The sequence below is a fragment of the Bos grunniens genome, chromosome 21 (genome assembly GCF_055505025.1).
Source record: "Bos grunniens cultivar Pamir isolate PY7600 chromosome 21, Bosgru_T2T1.0, whole genome shotgun sequence".
Lineage (NCBI taxonomy): Eukaryota > Metazoa > Chordata > Mammalia > Artiodactyla > Bovidae > Bos > Bos grunniens.
In genome coordinates this window covers 23,030,879-23,052,212 of record NC_141185.1, presented here as the reverse complement: position 1 = coordinate 23,052,212, position 21,334 = coordinate 23,030,879, and the positions used below count along the sequence as shown (strand labels likewise).

The 21,334-nt window shown below is 36.0% G+C and overlaps 1 protein-coding gene across 50 annotated transcripts in view; it reads left to right on the top strand.

The window, feature by feature from the left end:
- The window catches only part of MIPOL1 (mirror-image polydactyly 1), a 360,677-nt gene that overhangs the window by 115,161 nt on the left and 224,182 nt on the right, over positions 1–21,334 (top strand). For 49 of the 50 annotated variants that reach the window (XR_015149709.1, XR_015149711.1, XR_015149713.1 and 46 more), the window contains one exon: positions 7,482–7,611. Coding sequence is in view for 44 of the 50 variants with exons in the window: in XM_086363479.1 (XP_086219605.1) it covers positions 7,482–7,611 (130 nt within the window). In the remaining 6 variants the exon portion in view is untranslated. Of the gene's footprint in view, positions 1–7,481; positions 7,612–7,643; positions 9,166–21,334 lie in introns of those variants that run through there. The other variant, XM_086363510.1, reaches the window with a different exon arrangement.

Genomic DNA, 21,334 nt, shown 5'->3' with positions numbered 1-21,334 from the left:
TAAAATAAGTGATTTTAATACTTCAGAGATAAGCTTATCTCTTTCACATTAAAAATTGTAGCTAATATCAGATATATTGAAGGTTTGAATGTAAAGATCACATTTTTAGAAAGTGTTTTATATAGTCTTGGCATTATTTGTACTAAATACGTGTATGTAATGATGGCAGGTTTTGCCAGAAAGTTGCTGTTTTAATAGTTTTGCTCCTTAAACTTAGTATTTTGTATAATTTTCTAATTAATCTTTGGCAGTTTCTATACTCTTGGGAAGTATAAATTTATAGCAAGTTTACAGAGGAAAATTTTAAAACATAGTAAAAAGCTTAAAAAGCTGATTTTTAATGTAGTAATCATACTTGTAGGAATTTTCCTAAGTCACTGTCTATGTACATACATAAAGATTTGTGTAGAAAGATGGTCATTACAGTGTGGTTCATATAGTGAATAATTGGAAATGGTGTAAAATCTTATTTTAGGAGCATCCTGGTTCAGTCAAATATGTCATGTCCTTATGATAAAAGTCTATTCTATTTTATACCTTTGATGAATACTAAAGAATATGAAAACATGTTCTATTTATCTTAAATATACACAGAAAATTACAAAACTATGCAAAATATTTCCGTCTCCACATTTTTACAGTGAGTGTATTATTTTTCAATCAAAAAAGGTTATTTACAGAATAATCGTGTAAAATGTTGAACATTTATCCCAGTTTTAGAAAAATAATATTCTGGTTTATTAAAGAAATTCTGAAGAAATAAGTTGAATTCAGCAAGGTAATGCCAAGAACAGAACCATCAAACTACTTGAAGTATGTTGGTTAGTTCCCTAGTGGTGTGTGATATTTACCACCTGTGTTTAATTTACAATAAACAACTCATGCCAAGAAAGAGAAATTATAAATTTTAAGGAAATTAAGATATAGTGTAATATTTGTGGTTCTGGAATGTATACATATTGTGATTTCATAAAACATTAAATATTATTTGCAAGGAATTCATGTAACCTCATGTAAAGCAATAATAAAAAATATTCATACCATATGAAATTTGGTAATCTTTAACCAAACTATTACCTATATTTATTGCTTAGAATTTTGGAATTTGAATTATAATCAGTGATTATTTCATATGTTTCAAATTCAAATCCTAATGATTTCTTCTTCCCTCTCTGCAGTTCAGCCTTTTCTATTTAAATAACTACCTTGAGGATGTTAAATGGATTCTTTTTCTTGGGAAATGTCTGTCTTCCAAATTATGTTATTTAGAAAATTATGATTTGATGTTTAAACTAGAATGTTTTCCAATAAACCGTCTTCTAGTATATTTTAAAAGTAGTTTGAGAAGTGTAGAATATGGGTTTGTCAATAGACTTGGGTTCTACTAAGAAAATATGTACTCTGTCTTGACTCAATAAACTCATACTTAGTTTGGTTCAGCTTCTTCATATTTACTTTTGCCCATATTAGAAAACAATTAGCTTACTAAACAAATTTGAGTATTTAGGGGTGGGGACTGGGGTGATCCTCTCTGAATCTTTCTCATTTGACTAAGAATTATAGGATATTTGATAACCATGTTTAAAAATGGAGATATCCAAATATTATTGTAAACACCCAATGATTTGTTTTACCTACAATACAAGTATTTTACTTGGTTGGCTTACATAGTAGCTAATAATATTTGTTAATGTAATTTAACTGCTGTGAACCTTTACTGAACAAATATTGAAATTTATTCAAGTCAAAGAAAGAGAATCTCTAATGACTTTTGTTAAAGCTTCTATTTAATAGTTAAGGAGAAAAGTTTGTATGACATACGAGATGCAATTAACAGTAGATTTTACATTTAATAAAAAGAAAGAAGCATACGTATTTGCTTTATTCATTCCATCATAATTTGCATTAGAGCTGTGGGTGTTTAATGAGCAAATTCCAACTAAAATGCTATATTGATTTTCTAGTGAACTTTGTAATAGTCATCTACCTTGGAAAAGCTCTGTGTTTACAATTAAGTTTTCTTTACTAAAAATGTTTGAGAGTTGCATATTGATTCTTTAAAAGTACTGAATTCTAGAAAAAGAGCCAGGTTTTTCATAATCAACAAATTTCACATATAACCTAGTATAGTTGTTGAAATTATTATTTTGTAATACTTTTGGGAAACTTTTTATAACATTTATAAAATGCATAATCAGATTTTGTGTGCGTGTGTGTTTTATGGTATTTTAAATTTTAACCTTAGAATATTCCTTTAAATGCACACATTATTCATATATTTAGAATTGATACAGCATTATAGAGGGAAAAAAACGGTTTCTCTTTATCACATAGGACCAAATAAACTCTTGATGTAAAGCATTTATCCTTAAGCATAGAGATAGTGAAAGTCACTCAGTTGTGTCCAACTCTTTGCGACCTCATGGACTATAGAGTCCATGGAATTCTCCAGGCCAGAATATTGGAGTGGGTAGCCTTTCTCTTCTCCAGGGGATCTTCCCAACCCAGGGATCGAACCCAGGTCTCCTGCATTGCAGGCAGATTCTCTACCAGCTGAGCCACAAGGAAAGCCCAATAATGTATTAAGTGTGCTATTTACCCCATTAAATTTTAATAAAGTAGAATTAAGCCACTGAAATAATGTTCTAATGTCACAGTAAGTTGGGAATTGCTGAGGCAAGCCACAAATATCAGGAAGCAAACTAAAGACAGGTGGGCATGAAAGAACTCTGATGGTCATAAGGCAACCAAGTATGTTAAGTAAGTCTATGCAGATGCTGAATATAAGAGTTAATATTTTGGAACTCTGGGGTTTTCATGTTAGTCACTAAGTCATGTCTGACTCTTGTGACCCCTTGGACTGTAGTCCGTCAGGCTCCTCTGTCCATGGGATTTCCCAGGCAAGCCTACTGGAGTGGGTTGCCATTTCCTTCTCCAAACTAGACATTAAAAGCCCTTAATAGTCACAGCCTTACCTTTTCAATCAAGTGTTATTGTATATAAAGTAGGACACAGCTTACATTAAATGTCACTTTATAAAGATCTCATCACATTATACAGAAGTGATAGAAGCCTGTTGCATTAAAAATTTAGTAAATAGTGCTTTAGGACTTTCCAGGTGGAGCTAAGTAGTAAAGAACCCACCTGCCACTGCAGGAGACAAAAGAGGTTCAGTCCTTGCATCAGGAAGATCTCCTGGAGGGGAGGGCATGGCAGCCTGCTTCAGTATTCTTGGCTGGAGAATCCCAGGGACTGAGGAGCCTGACGGGCTACAGTCCACAGGGTGGCAAAGAGTTGGAGACGACTGAAATGACTTCACACGCACACAAATTGTATTTTGACCTTTTGATATGCCAGAATATTACAGGGCAATAAAACATACATGTTAATCGGTACCTAGGTCACTGTTTAGCATCATTTTATTCATCTTATCTGACCCACAAATTAGAAGTATTTTATAATGTAAAAATTAAAAAATAGAGTATCATATTTTGTACAAATGTGATTTTATAGTATATTGTATAATATAGAATGTGTTCTGAATAAAATCTTACTCAATTCCCATTTGTACTTCTTCTATATCAATGAAAAAGCCAAAAAAGTAAGAAATTTTGAAATGATTATAGATAGCAATGATCCAAATTAATCAAAATTGCATTTTTAATGTGTCTAGAAATGAAGCTAAATTGTGAGACTGTGGGTTGAAGGTGATGATGGTAGTGGTGGTATGGATATAATGTTTGTTGAGAATCCATTTTATATGACCAAGAGCTTTTATATATCATCTCATTTCATTTTCCCTAATAACCATAAAATGATGGTATTCTATTCATTTTATACATCTGAACTGTGACTAAAATAATTTAAGAAATACAAAAAAAGCCACGTTGCCTAACTTTATAGTGGTAACACCTTGGATCTGAATCAAAGCCCATATTCTTCATAATATCTCATATTGTTTTCTCTAATCCCTTTCTAGGATTGTATACAACTAACTGGAGATTGTATACAGCTAACCAGAAATTATGTACAACTAACAGGGGGAAATAAAATTCACTATTGTGTACTATATTATAGGCAAAAGTTTTTTTCAAAATAGCGTGATGAATTGATGCATACAAGCAGAATAGTATGGCCACAAACAAGCAGTTAACAGGAATGATATAGACTTAAAAACTATATGAAAATTATACTCAAAAGTAGTAGATCTTCCAAAAGCTATGTTTATAGCAAGAATTTCTTAACTTTATCTAAACTGTTGTTTAAAAGCATTTAATTTTATGCATGTGGATATCCAGTTGTTCTAGCACAATTTGTTATGTAGTTTGCTTATCCATTCATCTGTTACTAGAAGTCTGAGGTGTTTCTGAGTTTTTACTATTATAAATAAAGATGCCGTGAATATTTGTGTTTAAGTCTTTGCATGGACATAATCTTTAATTTTTTGGGGGGTAAATACTTTTGAATGGAGTAGCTGAATTTTCTCTAATGACTGAACATGTTGAACACCTTTTCTTGTGCTTATTACCATCAGTATATCTGATAAAAAGTCTTCAAGTTTTTTTTCCCAATTTTGTTTCTTTTCCTTGTTATTGAACTTTGACAGTTTTTAAAATTACATTCTAGATGCAAGTCTTTTATCATATACATACTTTGCAGTTATTTTCTTCCAGTCTGTGGCTTCTCTCTTTTTTTTTCCTTATCAGCATCTTTGAAGATTGGAAATTCTTAATTGAATTAAATTGCATTCTTTTTTAGATTTCACATATAAAGGATAAGGTATAGGTTTAATGTGCTAGTTATATTTTTATAACATACATTAAAATGACATATAGCTATTAAAAATGTATTTCACATCCTATATTTTGTGAACTACTGACCTAGAAGAAATATAATGGTAGAGGATGCAGGAAGGTAGGCTAGAACTAGACTCCAGTTTTCCTTAAATGTTGGACTAAGACTCCCCGTCCCCCTTGGAATCGATGTGGCAGCAGGAAGAAGAGTAACCAGTTTTCCTCAGAGTTTTATGAAGATTATCTTTTGATAGATGGAGGGGTACCTTAGTGAAGTCACCTGTCCTATTTTTCTCTCCTTGAAAATTTGATACGTGCTTAAGTTTTTGTTATGAATTGAATCAGTTTTCTTTCTCTTTTCTGTTGCCCTTGCCTTAATTCGGGATTTCATTATTTCTCACCTGGACTCATAAAATCTAATGTTGGATTAAGGGGCATGTACAATCCAACAGCTTTTCTCTGATTGCTGTTTCAGATACTCTGAATGCTAATCTCTGGGTTTTCCCTCTAAAACACAGATCTGATCAATTTGTGCCTATTTTTCTAGAAGTCATTTCTCTAGGGTGGCATATTTACTTCTGGGTAGCTTTAAGTTCCGGGAGTTGGTGATGGACAGGGAGGCCTGGCGTGCTGCGATTCATGGGGTCACAAAGAGTCGGACATGACTGAGTGACTGAACTGAACTGAACTGAGCTTTAAGTTTCAGGGAAAGGGTTATTCTTGTGGGTTATTGATGTGAATTCTTTCATAGATCACTCCTATGTCTCTTTACTGGAATCTGCTTCCATGTTGCCCCACCTATGAACAATTTCTCACCCAGAAGCCAGAATTCCTTTTTAAACATATATGTGAGTCTGTCATTTCCTTGCTCGTAAACCTCCATTGCTACCGTCATATTTTGTTGTTTAGTCTCTAAGTCATGTCCAATGCTTTGTAACAGATCTGAATTCCCTGCTATGACTTACAGTGTGATCCCCAAGAACTCTCACCCTCTCTCACTGTGCTCCAGTCATATTGATGTTGTTTCACCAATATTCTAGGGCCTTAGTTGCAGTTTTTCTTCAACTTCATCTACTTTCAAATATAAATATGGCTTTCTTCCTGTATTTGAATGTACTGAAATGTCACTTATTTAAAAAGATCTTTTCTGACCACTCTTTCTAAAATAGTCTGCTCTAATCCACATGTACCACATCACTCTCTTTTCTATATATTTTCCTCTAAAGCAATATGTCTCCATACCTACCTATCTAATTTTTGGTCTGTTTTTCTCACTATTGTCTGTTTTCCTGTAATGGAATGTATACTGCAGGGTGATAAGGACTTCTAGGACCACCATATTCATATTCCTTAAAACTGGATTGATGACTGCCACAGGAACTATATAAATATTTGATGAATTAATTAATTTATTGAATATTTATCTTGCCTCAGGCTCAGCTTCTTAGAAATGGTTGTGCCTTTTGTTTTACCATTGCATGTTCCATTTTACACTCTATTATGGAAAAGATATAGTTGATTTTTTTCTCAGGGTTTCTTTTTTACCCCTTATATTTTAAGTAATATAAAAGTAACTATCTTGGTTAAAAGTATATTAATCTATGACAAATCTTGGTACAAAACTCAATATTCTGTGACCTAAAGGAATGTTTCAAATGTCTTTCCTAAGTTTATTTTGTGGTTTGACAGTATAAATAAATGTGCTTCAGTGATATGAGTATTTGAGCCCCTTTCTAAAATTGCAGTGATATTTTAAGTTATGTAAGATTTCAAGTAGAAATTCAGCTTGAGAAATGACAATTTCAGATAACATATGAGCTCCTTCGATAGTGCTGCAGAAATTTAAATGAAGTCATTTGTATCGTAATCAATATAAATGGTGCCTCTGGAGATGTGCCGTGCTAAACTAGTGTACACCCATGTCCTCACCTCTTTCCTCTTCTTTTATCATCTTACTGAGGTAACTACTGTCCTGAACTTGGTGTTTATCATTTTCATGTTCGTTTGAATATTTTTACTAATTGTGTCTATCCACAATAGTTAGATTTGCTTTATTTTGCAACTTCTTGTATTTTTCAGATTTTCATTTTTGAGATTTGTCCATTTGTCTATAGTTAATTCATTGTATGGAGAAGGAAATGGCAACCCTCATTTTAAACCCATTCATTTTAAATGCTGCATTGTATTCCACTTTTAATGCATAGAAATTTATTCCTGCTCCAATTATTCTACATTAGGTTATTTGTAAGTTTTTGTTATTATATAATGTTGAGATAAACATTTTTATACATGCTTCCTAAACATTTTTATACTTCTTTCCTTGTGTTCATGTGCAAGAATTTTTCATGTGCTTCATACCAAAGAGGAGATTAGCCAGGTTATAAACGAGGCACAGCTTCAGCATTGCCAAATTGCTTTTCAGATGGTTATAGAAATATATACGCCTATCTGCAATATAGTTGAGTGTTTCCGTTATTTCACAAACTCAATATTTTTTATTATTTAATGTTTTAATTTTTTATTTTATGCGTATGAAATGGTATCTCACTTTTGCAGTAGCTTTAAAAGAATGTTTTCTCAAGTGGTTAATTGACGCTAATTCAGTTGAATAAAAGAATTGTTTTTATTTTTGCTAAAAGTATGCTTTTTCTTCTGTATTCTCTAATTTTGAATTATGTATTTTGGTAGCTCTGGTTGAAGAGGTGTATCTTGCACAGAAAGAACGTGATGAAGCTATTATGTCTCGACTGCAGTTAGCCAACGAGGAGAGGGATGAAGCCATTGCACGAGCCAAGCATATGGAAATGTCTCTAAAATTGTACGTATGCTTGTAAAACCACATATGACATCAGGAGCATTTATAAAGTGCATGAATTATGTGATGGTTACATGTTCAAAAATTTTATAATTACAGTGGTAAATTCCATATCCCCAGTCTTTCTCTAGGACTTTTGTCATGCTAGTAGCTTTCAGTCACTAAACGAAAAGCAGAGAGGGATGAAGAAAGGGAAACATTCAGTAAAGTGACTGTATTTCTTCACAGTGCTGTTGTTGATGCCCTTACTCTGCTTTCTTTTGTGACTCCTCTTTTCTTCCTCTCCTTCTTATTATCTCCTTCTTAATTTATTTCAGCTCTCTGGGTTTTTTTTTACTGCTTTCTGCTTATTGTGCTCATTTATAGTCTCCAGTACTTTTTACTTCTTTTAGTTGTGAGTCTTAAACTTAATAACACCTGAAATAGGGTAGAGCCTGAGAATCTACATTTTTAGCAGGCAATCCAGGTGATTCTGATATAGATAAATACTGGACCACACTTAGAGAAACTTGGGTCAGGAAGATCCCCTGGAGAAGGGAATGGCTACCCACTCCAGTATTCTTGCCTGGAGAATCATATGGACAGAGGAGCCTGTCAGGCCATAGTCCATAGGGTCACAAAGAGTCAGACACGACCTAGCAACTAACTTTCACTTTTTTAGAGAAACAGTGCACTGGAAAGAAGTACTTCAATTTTAATGTGCACTACAATCATGGGGAAATATTGTTAAAATGCAGATTCTTGATAGATAGGTCTGGAGCAGGGCCTGAGATTCTGCAACTTTGCCAAGCTCCCAGATCATGCAAATGATGCTAATCTAAGAAGTCCACTTTGGGTAGAAAGGCCCTAGAGCATCTATAGACTATAATAATCTAGTATTTTATGTTGATCCCTCCGTATATTTATTGAATGTTTCTTTTGCCCAGCGTTGTTCTAGACTCTCTGAGGGATCACAGTCAAATACTAATTAAAACATGGGGAAGTTCCTTAGCAGTGTGGTGGATAGGACTCTATGCTTCCACTGCAGGAGGCACATGTTTGATCCCTGGTTGGTGATCTAAGATCCCACAAGCCACATGGTGTGGACGAAAAAGCCAAAAAGGTACAAAAAAAGTGGTGGTTTATTTGACAGCAAGCATTAAATAATTAATATTGCAGTGCTCAGGTTGTGACTAGATAGCATGATTTGGTTTTTGTTTATATTATTTTTTGTTTATGTTTTTTGAAGGCTCATTCAAAAAGTAGATAGACTCGTTATAAACATTAAATTCACTGTCAAATAAAGGAAAAAATATTAGGTAAATTCTACACTGCCTACTCCCAAAAAACTATCTTTATCAATAGGGAAACATTATTCCAAACATTTTTCTTTGCTTATATAAACTACTGTCTGGGGAGGAGCCAAGATGGCGGAGGAGTAGGACGGGGAGAACACTTTCTCCCCCACAAATTCATCAAAAGAGCATTTAAACGTCGAGTAAATTCCACAAAACAACTTCTGAATGCCGGCAGAGGACACCAGGCACCCAGAAAAGCAACCCAACTCTTCGAAAGGAGGTAGGAAAAAATATTAAAAACAAAAAAAAAAAGAGACAAAAGAGGGAGGGACGGAGTTCCGTCCCGGGAAGGGAATCTTAAAAAGAGAGAAGTTTCCAAACACCAGGAAACCTTCTCACTGCCGAATCTGTGCCGAGCTTTGGAAGCACAGAGGGCAACATAACAGGGAGGAAAAAAATAAATAAGCAATTAAAACTCGCAGATTGCGAGCCCTACGGTAACTCCCCCAGCGGAGAAGCAGCGCAGACGCCTGCATCCGCCATTAGCAAGCCGGGGCTGGGCAGGGAGGCGCGGCGTGGGCTGCATCGCTGAGAGTAAGAATCTGGCCTGAATACCCTGAGCGCTATCTGAGCGAAATAATTTGGGCTAGCAAACCAGACTGTGGGATATCTACCACGCGAAAAGCCAGCCCTAACCTAAGACCGCCAGGCCCGCACGGAACAAAGGACTGAACAGAGATAGCCGGCTACAGATCTTCCCCCTCCGGGGACAGGCAGCCAGAGCCGGAAGGGGGCAATCGCAGCCCCAGAGAGACATTATCTATAAAACTGTAAGCAGGCTTCTTTGCTAACTAAAACTTCTTGGGGGTCTGGACGGTCAACATCTGCCTGAGAAGGTGCGCCGGTTTTAACACCCAGATAACCGAGTGGCGGGGAGGCGATAAGTCGCAGCATTGGCGCTCGCCAAACACCTCATCACCTGAGCTGCTCGGACCTGGGAAGAGCACAAAACGCAGGCCCAACTGAGTCTGCGCCTCTGAGGACTACCCGAGTGCCTGAACCTGAGCGGCTTGGACCTGGGAGGTGCATGCAGCCCAGGGTCAGCCTCGGATTGTTCCCGGCGGAACAACCTAGAGTCCGAGCAGTGTGGACAGGGAGGCTACACGCGCCGTGAGCGGGGGCAGACCCAGTGTGGCTGAGGCACTGCGAACCCACGCTAGTGTTATTTGTTTGCAGCATCCCTCCCTCCCTCCCCACAGCGCGACTGAACAAGTAAGCCTAAAAAAAAAAAAAAAGAAAAAAAAGTGTCCTCCACCGTGCCCTTTGTGTCAGGGCGGAAACCAGATACTGAAGAGACTAGCAAACAGAAGAAGATATAACAGAGGGAAACGCCTTGGAAGCTACAGGCAATAGATCAAAACCCTGTGGTTACTACGGACTACATAGGAAGGGGCCTATAGATCTTGAGAAATATAAATCTGACCAAGGAACTAGCCAAAAATGAACTGAACCCACAACACCCACAAAAAAAACACAAAAAAGTCCTAGATATATTTTTATTATTTTTACGATCATTCTTTCCTTTTTTTTTTTTTAATTAAAAAAAAAAAAATTTTTTTAAGTCCTCTATTGTTCCTTTAAATTTCACTTTTATAACCTATTACTTTGAAAAAAAAAAAAAAAAAGACCCTATTTTTTTCTTCTTCAGCAAACTTCATATATATATATATTTTATAATTTTTTGACCTTGTTTTTTGTTTGTTTTTGTTTTTTTCTTCTTTTCTTTAACATTGTATTTTTGAAATTCCAAACTCTACTCTAGATTTTTAATTTTTGCTTTTTGGTATATGTTATCAATTTTGTACCTATAGTTTTTTTTTTTATATAATTTCTGACTTTTTTTTTTTTTTTTCCTTCTCTGTTTCTTTCTCTTCTTCTTTTATATAACATTGTATATCTGAAATTCCAAACTTTACTCTAGATTTTTAATTTATGCTTTTTGGTATTTGATATCAATTTTGTACCTGTATTTTCTTTATAATTTTTGTGACATTGTTCGTATTTGTTTGTTTTCTCTCTTTATTTTTCTTCTTCTTCTTCTTTTTTTTTTTTTTTTAACATTGTATTTTTGAAATTCCAAACTCTACTCTAGATTTTTAATTTTTGCTGTCTGGTATTAGTTATCAATTTTGTACCTGTACTTTCTTTATAATTTTCGCGACCTTGTTTGTTTTTGTTTGTTCGTTTTTTCTCTCTTTCTTTTCCTTCTTCTTTTCTTTAACATCGTATTTTTGAAATTCCAAACTCTACTCTAGATTTTTAATTTTTGCTGTCTGGTATTAGTTATCAATTTTGTACCTGTACTTTCTTTATAATTTTCGCGACCTTGTTTGTTTTTGTTTGTTCGTTTTTTCTCTCTTTCTTTTCCTTCTTCTTTTCTTTAACATCGTATTTTTGAAATTCCAAACTTTACTCTAGATTTTTAATTTTTGCTTTTATGTATTTGTTACCAATTTTGTACCTTTAAGGACCCAATCTTCAGGACCCATTTTTCACTAGGGAGTGAGATTACTGGCTTGACTGCTCTCTCTCCCTTTGGACTCTCCTTTTTCTCCACCAGGTCGCCTGTGTCTCCTCCCTAACCCCTCTCTACTCTACCCAACTCTGTGAAATTCTGTGTGTTCCAGACGGTGGAGAACACTTAGGGAACTGATTACTGGCTGGATCTGTCTCCATCCTTTTCATTCCCCCCTTTTATCCTTCTGGCCACCCCTGTTACCTTCCTCCTTCTTCTCTTCTCTGTATAACCCCGTGAACATCTCTGAGTGGGCCAGTTGTGGAGTGCACATAAGGAAGTGACTACTGGCTAGCCCACTCTCTCCACTATTGATTCACCTCATCTCATTTGGGTCACCTCTAACTCCCTCCTCCCTCTTCTCTTCTCCATGTAACCCTGTGAACCTCTCTGAGTGACCCTCACTGTAGAGAAACTTTTCATCTTTAATGTAGATGTTTTATCAATGGTGCTGTATAGAAGGAGAAGTTTTGAAACTACTGTAAAAATAAGACCGATAACCGGAAGCAGGAGACTTAAGTCCAAACCCTGACTCCAGGGAACTCCTGACTCCAAGGAACATTAATTGACGGGAGCTCATCAAATGCATCCATACCGACACTGAAACCAAGCACCACACAAGGGCCAATAAATTCCAGGGCAAGACATACCAAACAAATTCTCTAGCAACAAAGGAACACAGCCCTGAGCTTCAAGATACAGGCTGCCCAAAGTCACCCCAAAACTATAGACATCTCATAACTCATTACTGGACATTTCATTGCACTCCAGAGAGAAGAAATACAGCTCCACCCACCAGAACACCGACACAAGCTTCCCTAACCAGGAAACCTTGACAAGCCACCTGTACAAACCCACACACAGTGAGGAAACGCCACAATAAAGAGAACTCCACAAACTGTCAGAATACAGAAAGGACACCCCAAACTCAGCAATTTAAACAAGATGAAGAGACAGAGGAATACTCAGCAGATAAAGGAACAGGATAAATGCCCACCAAACCAAACAAAAGAGGAAGAGATAGGGAATCTACCTGATAAAGAATTCCGAATAATGATAGTGAAATTGATCCAAAATCTTGAAACTAAAATGGAATCACAGATAAATAGCCTGGAGACAAGGATTGAGAAGATGCAAGAAAGGTTTAACAAGGACCTAGAAGAAATAAAAAAGAGTCAATATATAATGAATAATGCAATAAGTGAAATTAAAAACACTCTGGAGGCAACAAATAGTAGAATAACAGAGGCAGAAGACAGGATTAGTGAATTAGAAGATAGAATGGTAGAAATAAATGAATCAGAGAGGATAAAAGAAAAACGAATTAAAAGAAATGAGGACAATCTCAGAGACCTCCAGGACAATATTAAACGCTACAACATTCGAATCATAGGGGTTCCAGAAGAAGAAGACAAAAAGAAAGACCATGAGAAAATACTTGAGGAGATAATAGTGGAAAACTTCCCTAAAATGGGGAAGGAAATAATCACCCAAGTCCAAGAAACCCAGAGAGTCCCAAACAGGATAAACCCAAGGAGAAACACCCCAGGACACATATTAATCAAATTAACAAAGATCAAACACAAAGAACAAATATTAAAAGCAGCAAGGGAAAAACAACAAATAACACACAAGGGAATTCCCATACGGATAACAGCTGATCTTTCAATAGAAACTCTTCAAGCCAGGAGGGAATGGCAAGACATACTTAAAATGATGAAAGAAAATAACCTACAGCCCAGATTATTGTACCCAGCAAGGATCTCATTCAAGTATGAAGGAGAAATCAAAAGCTTTTCAGACAAGCAAAAGCTGAGAGAATTCTGCACCACCAAACCAGCTCTCCAACAAATACTAAAGGATATTCTCTAGACAGGAAACACAAAAACGGTGTATAAACTCGAACCCAAAACAATAAAGTAAATGGCAACGGGATCATACTTATCAGTAATTACCTTAAATGTAAATGGGTTGAATGCCCCAACCAAAAGACAAAGACTGGCTGAATGGATACAAAAACAAGACCCCCACATATGTTGTCTACAAGAGACCCACCTCAAAACAGGGGACACATACAGACTGAAAGTGAAGGGCTGGAAAAAGATTTTCCATGCAAATAGGGACCAAAAGAAAGCAGGAGTAGCAATACTTATATCAGATAAAATAGACTTTAAAACAAAGGCTGTGAAAAGAGACAAAGAAGGTCACTACATAATGATCAAAGGATCAATCCAAGAAGAAGATATAACAATTATAAATATATATGCACCCAACACGGGAGCACCACAGTATGTAAGACAAATGCTAACAAGTATGAAAGGAGAAATTAATAATAACACAATAATAGTGGGAGACTTTAATACCCCACTTACACCTATGGATAGATCAACTAAACAGAAAATTAACAAGGAAACACAAACTTTAAACGATACAATAGACCAGTTAGACCTAATTGATATCTATAGGACATTTCATCCCAAAACAATGAATTTCACCTTTTTCTCAAGCGCACATGGAACCTTCTCCAGGATAGATCACATCCTGGGCCATAAAGCTAGCCTTGGTAAATTCAAAAAAATAGAAATCATTCCAAGCATCTTTTCTGACCACAATGCAATAAGATTAGATCTCAATTACAGGAGAAAAACTATTAAAAATTCCAACATATGGAGGCTGAACAACACACTGCTGAATAACCAACAAATCACAGAAGAAATCAAAAAAGAAATCAAAATTTGCATAGAAACGAATGAAAATGAAAACACAACAACCCAAAACCTGTGGGACACGGTAAAAGCAGTCCTAAGGGGAAAGTTCATAGCAATACAGGCACACCTCAAGAAACAAGAAAAAAGTCAAATAAATAACCTAACTCTACACCTAAAGCAACTAGAAAAGGAAGAAATGAAGAACCCCAGGGTTAGTAGAAGGAAAGAAATCTTAAAAATTAGAGCAGAAATAAATGCAAAAGAAACAAAAGAGACCATAGCAAAAATCAACAAAACCAAAAGCTGGTTCTTTGAAAGGATAAATAAAATTGACAAACCATTAGCCAGACTCATCAAGAAACAAAGGGAGAAAAATCAAATCAACAAAATTAGAAACGAAAATGGAGAGATCACAACAGACAACACAGAAATACAAAGGATCATAAGAGACTACTATCAACAATTATATGCCAATAAAATGGACAACGTGGAAGAAATGGACAAATTCTTAGAAAAGTACAACTTTCCAAAATTGGACCAGGAAGAAATAGAAAATCTTAACAGACCCATCACAAGCATGGAAATTGAAACTGTAATCAAAAATCTTCCAGCAAACAAAAGCCCCGGTCCAGACGGCTTCACAGCTGAATTCTACCAAAAATTTAGAGAAGAGCTCACACCTATCCTGCTCAAACTCTTCCAGAAAATTGCAGAGGAAGGTAAACTTCCAAACTCATTCTATGAGGCCACCATCACCCTAATACCAAAACCTGACAAAGATGCCACAAAAAAAGAAAACTACAGGCCAATGTCACTGATGAACATAGATGCAAAAATCCTTAACAAAATTCTAGCAATCAGAATCCAGCAACACATTAAAAAGATCATACACCATGATCAAGTGGGCTTTATCCCAGGGATGCAAGGATTCTTCAATATCTGCAAATCAATCAATGTAATACACCACATTAACAAATTGAAAAATAAAAACCATATGATTATCTCAATAGATGCAGAGAAAGCCTTTGACAAAATTCAACATCCATTTATGATAAAAACTCTCCAGAAAGCAGGCATAGAAGGAACATACCTCAACATAATAAAAGCTATATATGACAAACCCACAGCAAACATTATCCTCAATGGTGAAAAATTGAAAGCATTTCCTCTAAAGTCAGGAACAAGACAAGGGTGCCCACTTTCACCATTACTATTCAACATAGTTTTGGAAGTTTTGGCCACAGCAATCAGAGCAGAAAAAGAAATAAAAGGAATCCAAATTGGAAAAGAAGAAGTAAAACTCTCACTATTTGCAGATGACATGATCCTCTACATAGAAAACCCTAAAGATTCCACCAGAAAATTACTAGAAATAATCAATGACTATAGTAAAGTTGCAGGATATAAAATCAACACACAGAAATCCCTTGCATTCCTATACACTAATAATGAGAAAACAGAAAGAGAAATTAAGGAAACAATTCCATTCACCATTGCAACGGAAAGAATAAAATACTTAGGAATATATCTACCTAAAGAAACTAAAGACCTATATATAGAAAACTATAAAACACTGGTGAAAGAAATCAAAGAGGACACTAATAGATGGAGAAATATACCATGTTCATGGATTGGAAGAATCAATATAGTGAAAATGAGTATACTACCCAAAGCAATTTATAGATTCAATGCAATCCCTATCAAGCTACCAACAGTATTCTTCACAGAGCTAGAACAAATAATTTCACAATTTGTATGGAAATACAAAAAACCTCGAATAGCCAAAGCGATCTTGAGAAAGAAGAATGGAACTGGAGGAATCAACCTACCTGACTTCAGGCTCTACTACAAAGCCACAGTTATCAAGACAGTATGGTACTGGCACAAAGACAGAAATATTGATCAATGGAATAAAATAGAAAGCCCAGAGATAAATCCACGCACATATGGACACCTTATCTTTGACAAAGGAGGCAAGAATATACAATGGATTAAAGACAATCTCTTTAACAAGTGGTGCTGGGAAATCTGGTCAACCACTTGTAAAAGAATGAAACTGGACCACTTTCTAACACCATACACAAAAATAAACTCAAAATGGATTAAAGATCTCAACGTAAGACCAGAAACTATAAAACTCCTAGAGGAGAACATAGGCAAAACACTCTCCGACATACATCACAGCAGGATCCTCTATGACCCACCTCCCAGAATATTGGAAATAAAAGCAAAAATAAACAAATGGGACCTAATTAACCTTAAAAGCTTCTGCACATCAAAGGAAACTATTAGCAAGGTGAAAAGACAGCCTTCAGAATGGGAGAAAATAATAGCAAATGAAGCAACCGACAAACAACTAATCTCAAAAATATACAAGCAACTCCTACACCTCAACTCCAGAAAAATAAACGACCCAATCAAAAAATGGGCCAAAGAACTAAATAGACATTTCTCCAAAGAAGACATACAGATGGCTAACAAACACATGAAAAGATGCTCAACATCACTCATTATCAGAGAAATGCACATCAAAACCACTATGAGGTACCATTTCACACCAGTCAGAATGGCTGCGATCCAAAAGTCTACAAATAATAAATGCTGGAGAGGGTGTGGAGAAAAGGGAACCCTCTTACACTGTTGGTGGGAATGCAACCTAGTACAGCCACTATGGAGAACAGTGTGGAGATTCCTTAAAAAACTGGAAATAGAACTGCCTTATGATCCAGCAATCCCACTGCTAGGCATACACACTGAGGAAACCAGAAGGGAAAGAGACATGTGTACCCCAATGTTCATCGCAGCACTGTTTATAATAGCCAGGACATGGAAGCAACCTAGATGCCCATCAGCAGATGAATGGATAAGAAAGCTGTGGTACATATACACAATGGAGTATTACTCAGCCATTAAAAAGAATACATTTGAATCAGTTCTAATGAGGTGGATGAAACTGGAGCCTATTATACAGAGTGAAGTAAGCCAGAAGGAAAAACATAAATACAGTATACTAACGCATATATATGGAATTTAGAAAGATGGTAACAATAACTCTGTATACGAGACAGCAAAAGAGACACTGATGTATAGAACAGTCTTATGGACTCTGTGGGAGAGGGAGAGGGTGGGAAGATTTGGGAGAATGGCATTGAAACATGTAAAATATCATGTAGGAAACGAGTTGCCAGTCCAGGTTCGATGCACGATGCTGGATGCTTGGGGCTGGTGCACTGGACGGCCCAGAGGGATGGTATGGGGAGGGAGGAGGGAGGAGGGTTCGGGATGGGGAACACATGTATACCTGTGGCGGATTCATTTTGATATTTGGCAAAACTAATACAATTATGTAAAGTTTAAAAATAAAATAAAATTAGAAAAAAAAATAAAAAATAAAAAATAAATAAATAAATAAATAAATAAATAAAAATAAACTACTGTCTGGAAGGATAGATGGTTGATAATTGAATAGATGCTTGCAACATGCTAAGTTGCTAAAGTTGTATCCAACTCTTTGCAGCCCTGTGGATTGTAGCCCGTCTGGCTTGCTGTCCGTGTAATTCTCCATGCAAGAATACTGGAGTGGGTTACCATTTCCTTCTTCAGAGGATCTTCCTGACCCAGGAATTGAACCTGTATCCCCTGTGTCTCCTGCATCACAGGCAGATTCTTTACCACTGAGCAACCAGGGAAGCCCAATAGAATTAATTTGATAAAAATTAGTTATTTTCTACTTTCTGTTTTACATGAGAGGCATTATATTATCAAGGTGAGGAGCATAGATTCCACACCCATTTACCTGCCTTTGAATTTTCACTCTGCTTCCTGGCTGTACAACCATGGACAAACTATTCGGTTTCTGAAACTACAAAATGTGGAAGTAGTGGCTGTTTTTATATTGGTTGTTATGAGGACTAAATGATTTAATAAGTATTGAAAAGTACTTGTAGCGGTTCTGTATAAATATTACTTGAATTTAAGAATAATAATCAGTTGTGAAACTGAAGAAAATTTTGAACCTGAGGCACTATTTTCTCCCAGAGATTGAACCCAGGTCTTCTGCATTGCAGGCAGATTCTTTACCATCTGAGACACCACGGAAGCCCCATTTTCTCTCACTAAGATATATCAATTCCCTAAGGATCCTTTTAAATTAAAAAAAAGAGACTGAAAAACGTTCTCATAAATATTTCTTATGTAGTGTTTTAGTTAAACAATATTATTTGACTCAGCTATGAAATAATAATTTTAAACTCCTTTTTTTCTTTTTCTTTATGAATTCTACTTTCCAAAATTTTATAAAGTTACATTGGATACAATAGCCAAAGTGCTTCTCTGGGTTTAACCTTAATTTTCTAGTTTAAAGAATTAAGAATCAGTGCTGGAACTTTTATCATATGTGGCATTTTTACACCTGAGTTCTTTTTTTATTTTATTTATTTTTCTCTTTATTTATTTTTATTATTATTATTTTTTTTTTTTACTTTACAATATTGTGTTGGTTTTGCCATACATCAACATGCATCCTCCACAGGTGTACATGTGTTCCCCATCCTGAACCATCCTCCCACCTCCCTCCCCATACCATCCCTCCGGGTCATCCCAGTGCACCAGCCCCAAGCCTCCTGTATCCTGCATCGAACCTGGACTGGCGATTCATTTCTTATATGATACTATACATGTTTTAATGCCATTCTCCCAAATCATCCCCCCCCACTCCATAGAGTCCAAAAGACAGTTCTATACATCTGTGTCTCTTTTGCTGTCTCGCATACAGGGTTGTTGTTACCATCTTTTTAAATTCCATATATATGTGTTAGCATACTGTATTGGTGTTTTTCTTTCTGGCTTACTTCACTCTGTATAATAGGCTGCAGTTTCATCCACCTCATTAGAACTGATGCAAATGTATTCTTTTTAATGGCTGAGTAATACTCCATTTGTATATGTACCATTCATCTGCTGATGGGCATCTAGGTTGCTTCCATGTCCTGGCTATTATAAACAGTGCTGCGATGAACATTGGGATACACGTGTCTCTTTCAATTCTGGTTTCCTCGGTGTGTATGCCCAGCAGTGGGATTGATGGGTCGTATGGCAGTTCTACGTCCAGTTTTTTAAGGAATCTCCACACTGTTCTCCATAGTGGCTGTACTAGTTTGCATTCGCACCAACAGTGTAAGAGGGTTCCCTTTACTCCACATCCTCTCCAGCATTTATTGCTTGTAGACTTGGATCATAGCCATTGGCAGGAAATGGTACCTCATTGTGGTTTTGATTTGCATTTCTCTGATAATGAGTGGTGTTGAGCATCTTTTCATGTGTTTGTTAGCCATCTGTATGTCTTCTTTGGAGAAATGTCTATTTAGTTCTTTGGCCCATTTTTTGATTGGGTCATTTATTTTTCTGGAATTGAGGTGTAGGAGTTGCTTGTATATTTTTGAGATTAGTTGTTTGTCCGTTTCTTCATTTGCTGTTATTTTCTCCCATTCTGAAGGCTGTCTTTTCACCTTGCTTATAGTTTCTTTTCTTGTGCAGAAGCTTTTAATTTTAATTAGATCCCATATGTTTATTTTCGCTTTTATCCTGAGAACGTCATAGAACACCTGACTCTAGGGAACATTAAGCAATAGGAGCTCATCAAACGTACCTGCACTGAAACCAAGCACCACCCAAAGGCCAACAAGTTCCAGAGCAAGGCATACCACGCAAATTCTCCAGCAACACAGGAACACAACCCTGAGCTTCAATATACAGGCTGCCCAAAGTTACTCCAAATCCATTGACATCTCATAACTCGTTACTAGACACTTCATTGCACTCCAGAGAGAAGAAATCCAGCTCCACCCACCAGAACACCGACACAAACTTCCCTAACCAAGAAACCTTGACTGATACAACCCCACCCACAGCAAGGAAACTCCACCACCTGAGTTCTTTATTGTGGGAAATTCCTGGGTAACCAGATTTCATTTTTAAATAGTCTTTTAAGGAGGGGTTTATAAATACTTTATTCTAAACTTTAATATGCTCCAGACTGGCTGTTTATTATCCTTATATTCAAAGTGGTTATGAATAAAATTCTTTGCTCAAGTATTTTTCATTCTAAACATTGTAAAAAATGTTACTGACTTTTCTGACATCAAGTTTGTCTGAAAAGAAGTCTAGTGTCAATCATATTCCTTTTTTCCTCACTTAAAGGTAGTTCATTTTTTCCTGCCTGGATACCAGAAGGATTTTCCTTTATTCTTGAAGTAGAATAACTTAATCAGGATGTTTGTGTTGATTATTATGTAATAATATTTTTAGAATCACAGCATGCCTTTTCTTAAGATTATTTGATTCTTCCTTTATTTCAGGGAAATTTTAGATTTTTAAATTTTATTTTATTTTCGGTTTTCTTTTTTTTTAATTTTTTAATATAAATTTATTTATTTTAATTGGAGGCTAATTATTTTACAGTATTGTATTAGCTTTATTGGAGAAGGCAATGGCAACCCACTCCAGTACTCTTGCCTGGAAAATCCCATGGACAGAGGAGCCTGGTAGGCTTCAGTCCATGAGGTCGCGAAGTCAGACACGACTGAGTGACTTCCCTTTCACTTTTCACTTTTATGCATTGGAGAAGGAAATGGCAACCCACTCCAGTGTTCTTGCCTGGAGAATCCCAGGGATGGCAGAGCCTGGTGGGCTGCCGTCTATGGGGTCGCACAGAGTCGGACACGACTGAAGTGACTTAGCAGCAGCAGCAGCATTAGCTTTGTGTTTTTCTATTTTAGAGACTTTGGTTATTATTATAGGCACTTTGGTTCTCATCTATTATGAATTCAATAATTATTTTAATTTCTGTTTTTTTCCTGTGCATTCATTGTGACAGTCTCAAGCCTTTCCTATATGTTAGTACTTCCAGTTTTACAATCCCATCGCCTGTTCTTTCTACTTCATTTATTAAATATTTGTCTGTTTATTTATTCTCAATGTTTCCTCAGGCTTTCTTTTCTTTCTTTTTAAAATTATATCAGTTTCAGGTCTGTCCTTTAGTTTTCAGTTTTCCTCTTCATCTGCTCTTTTTTTTGGCATCTTCTCTTTGAAATTTGTTTTATTGAATTCATGTTTTTATGCTTTTCTAGAATGCCAACCATTAATGGGTCAACTTCCTTCTTGGTCAG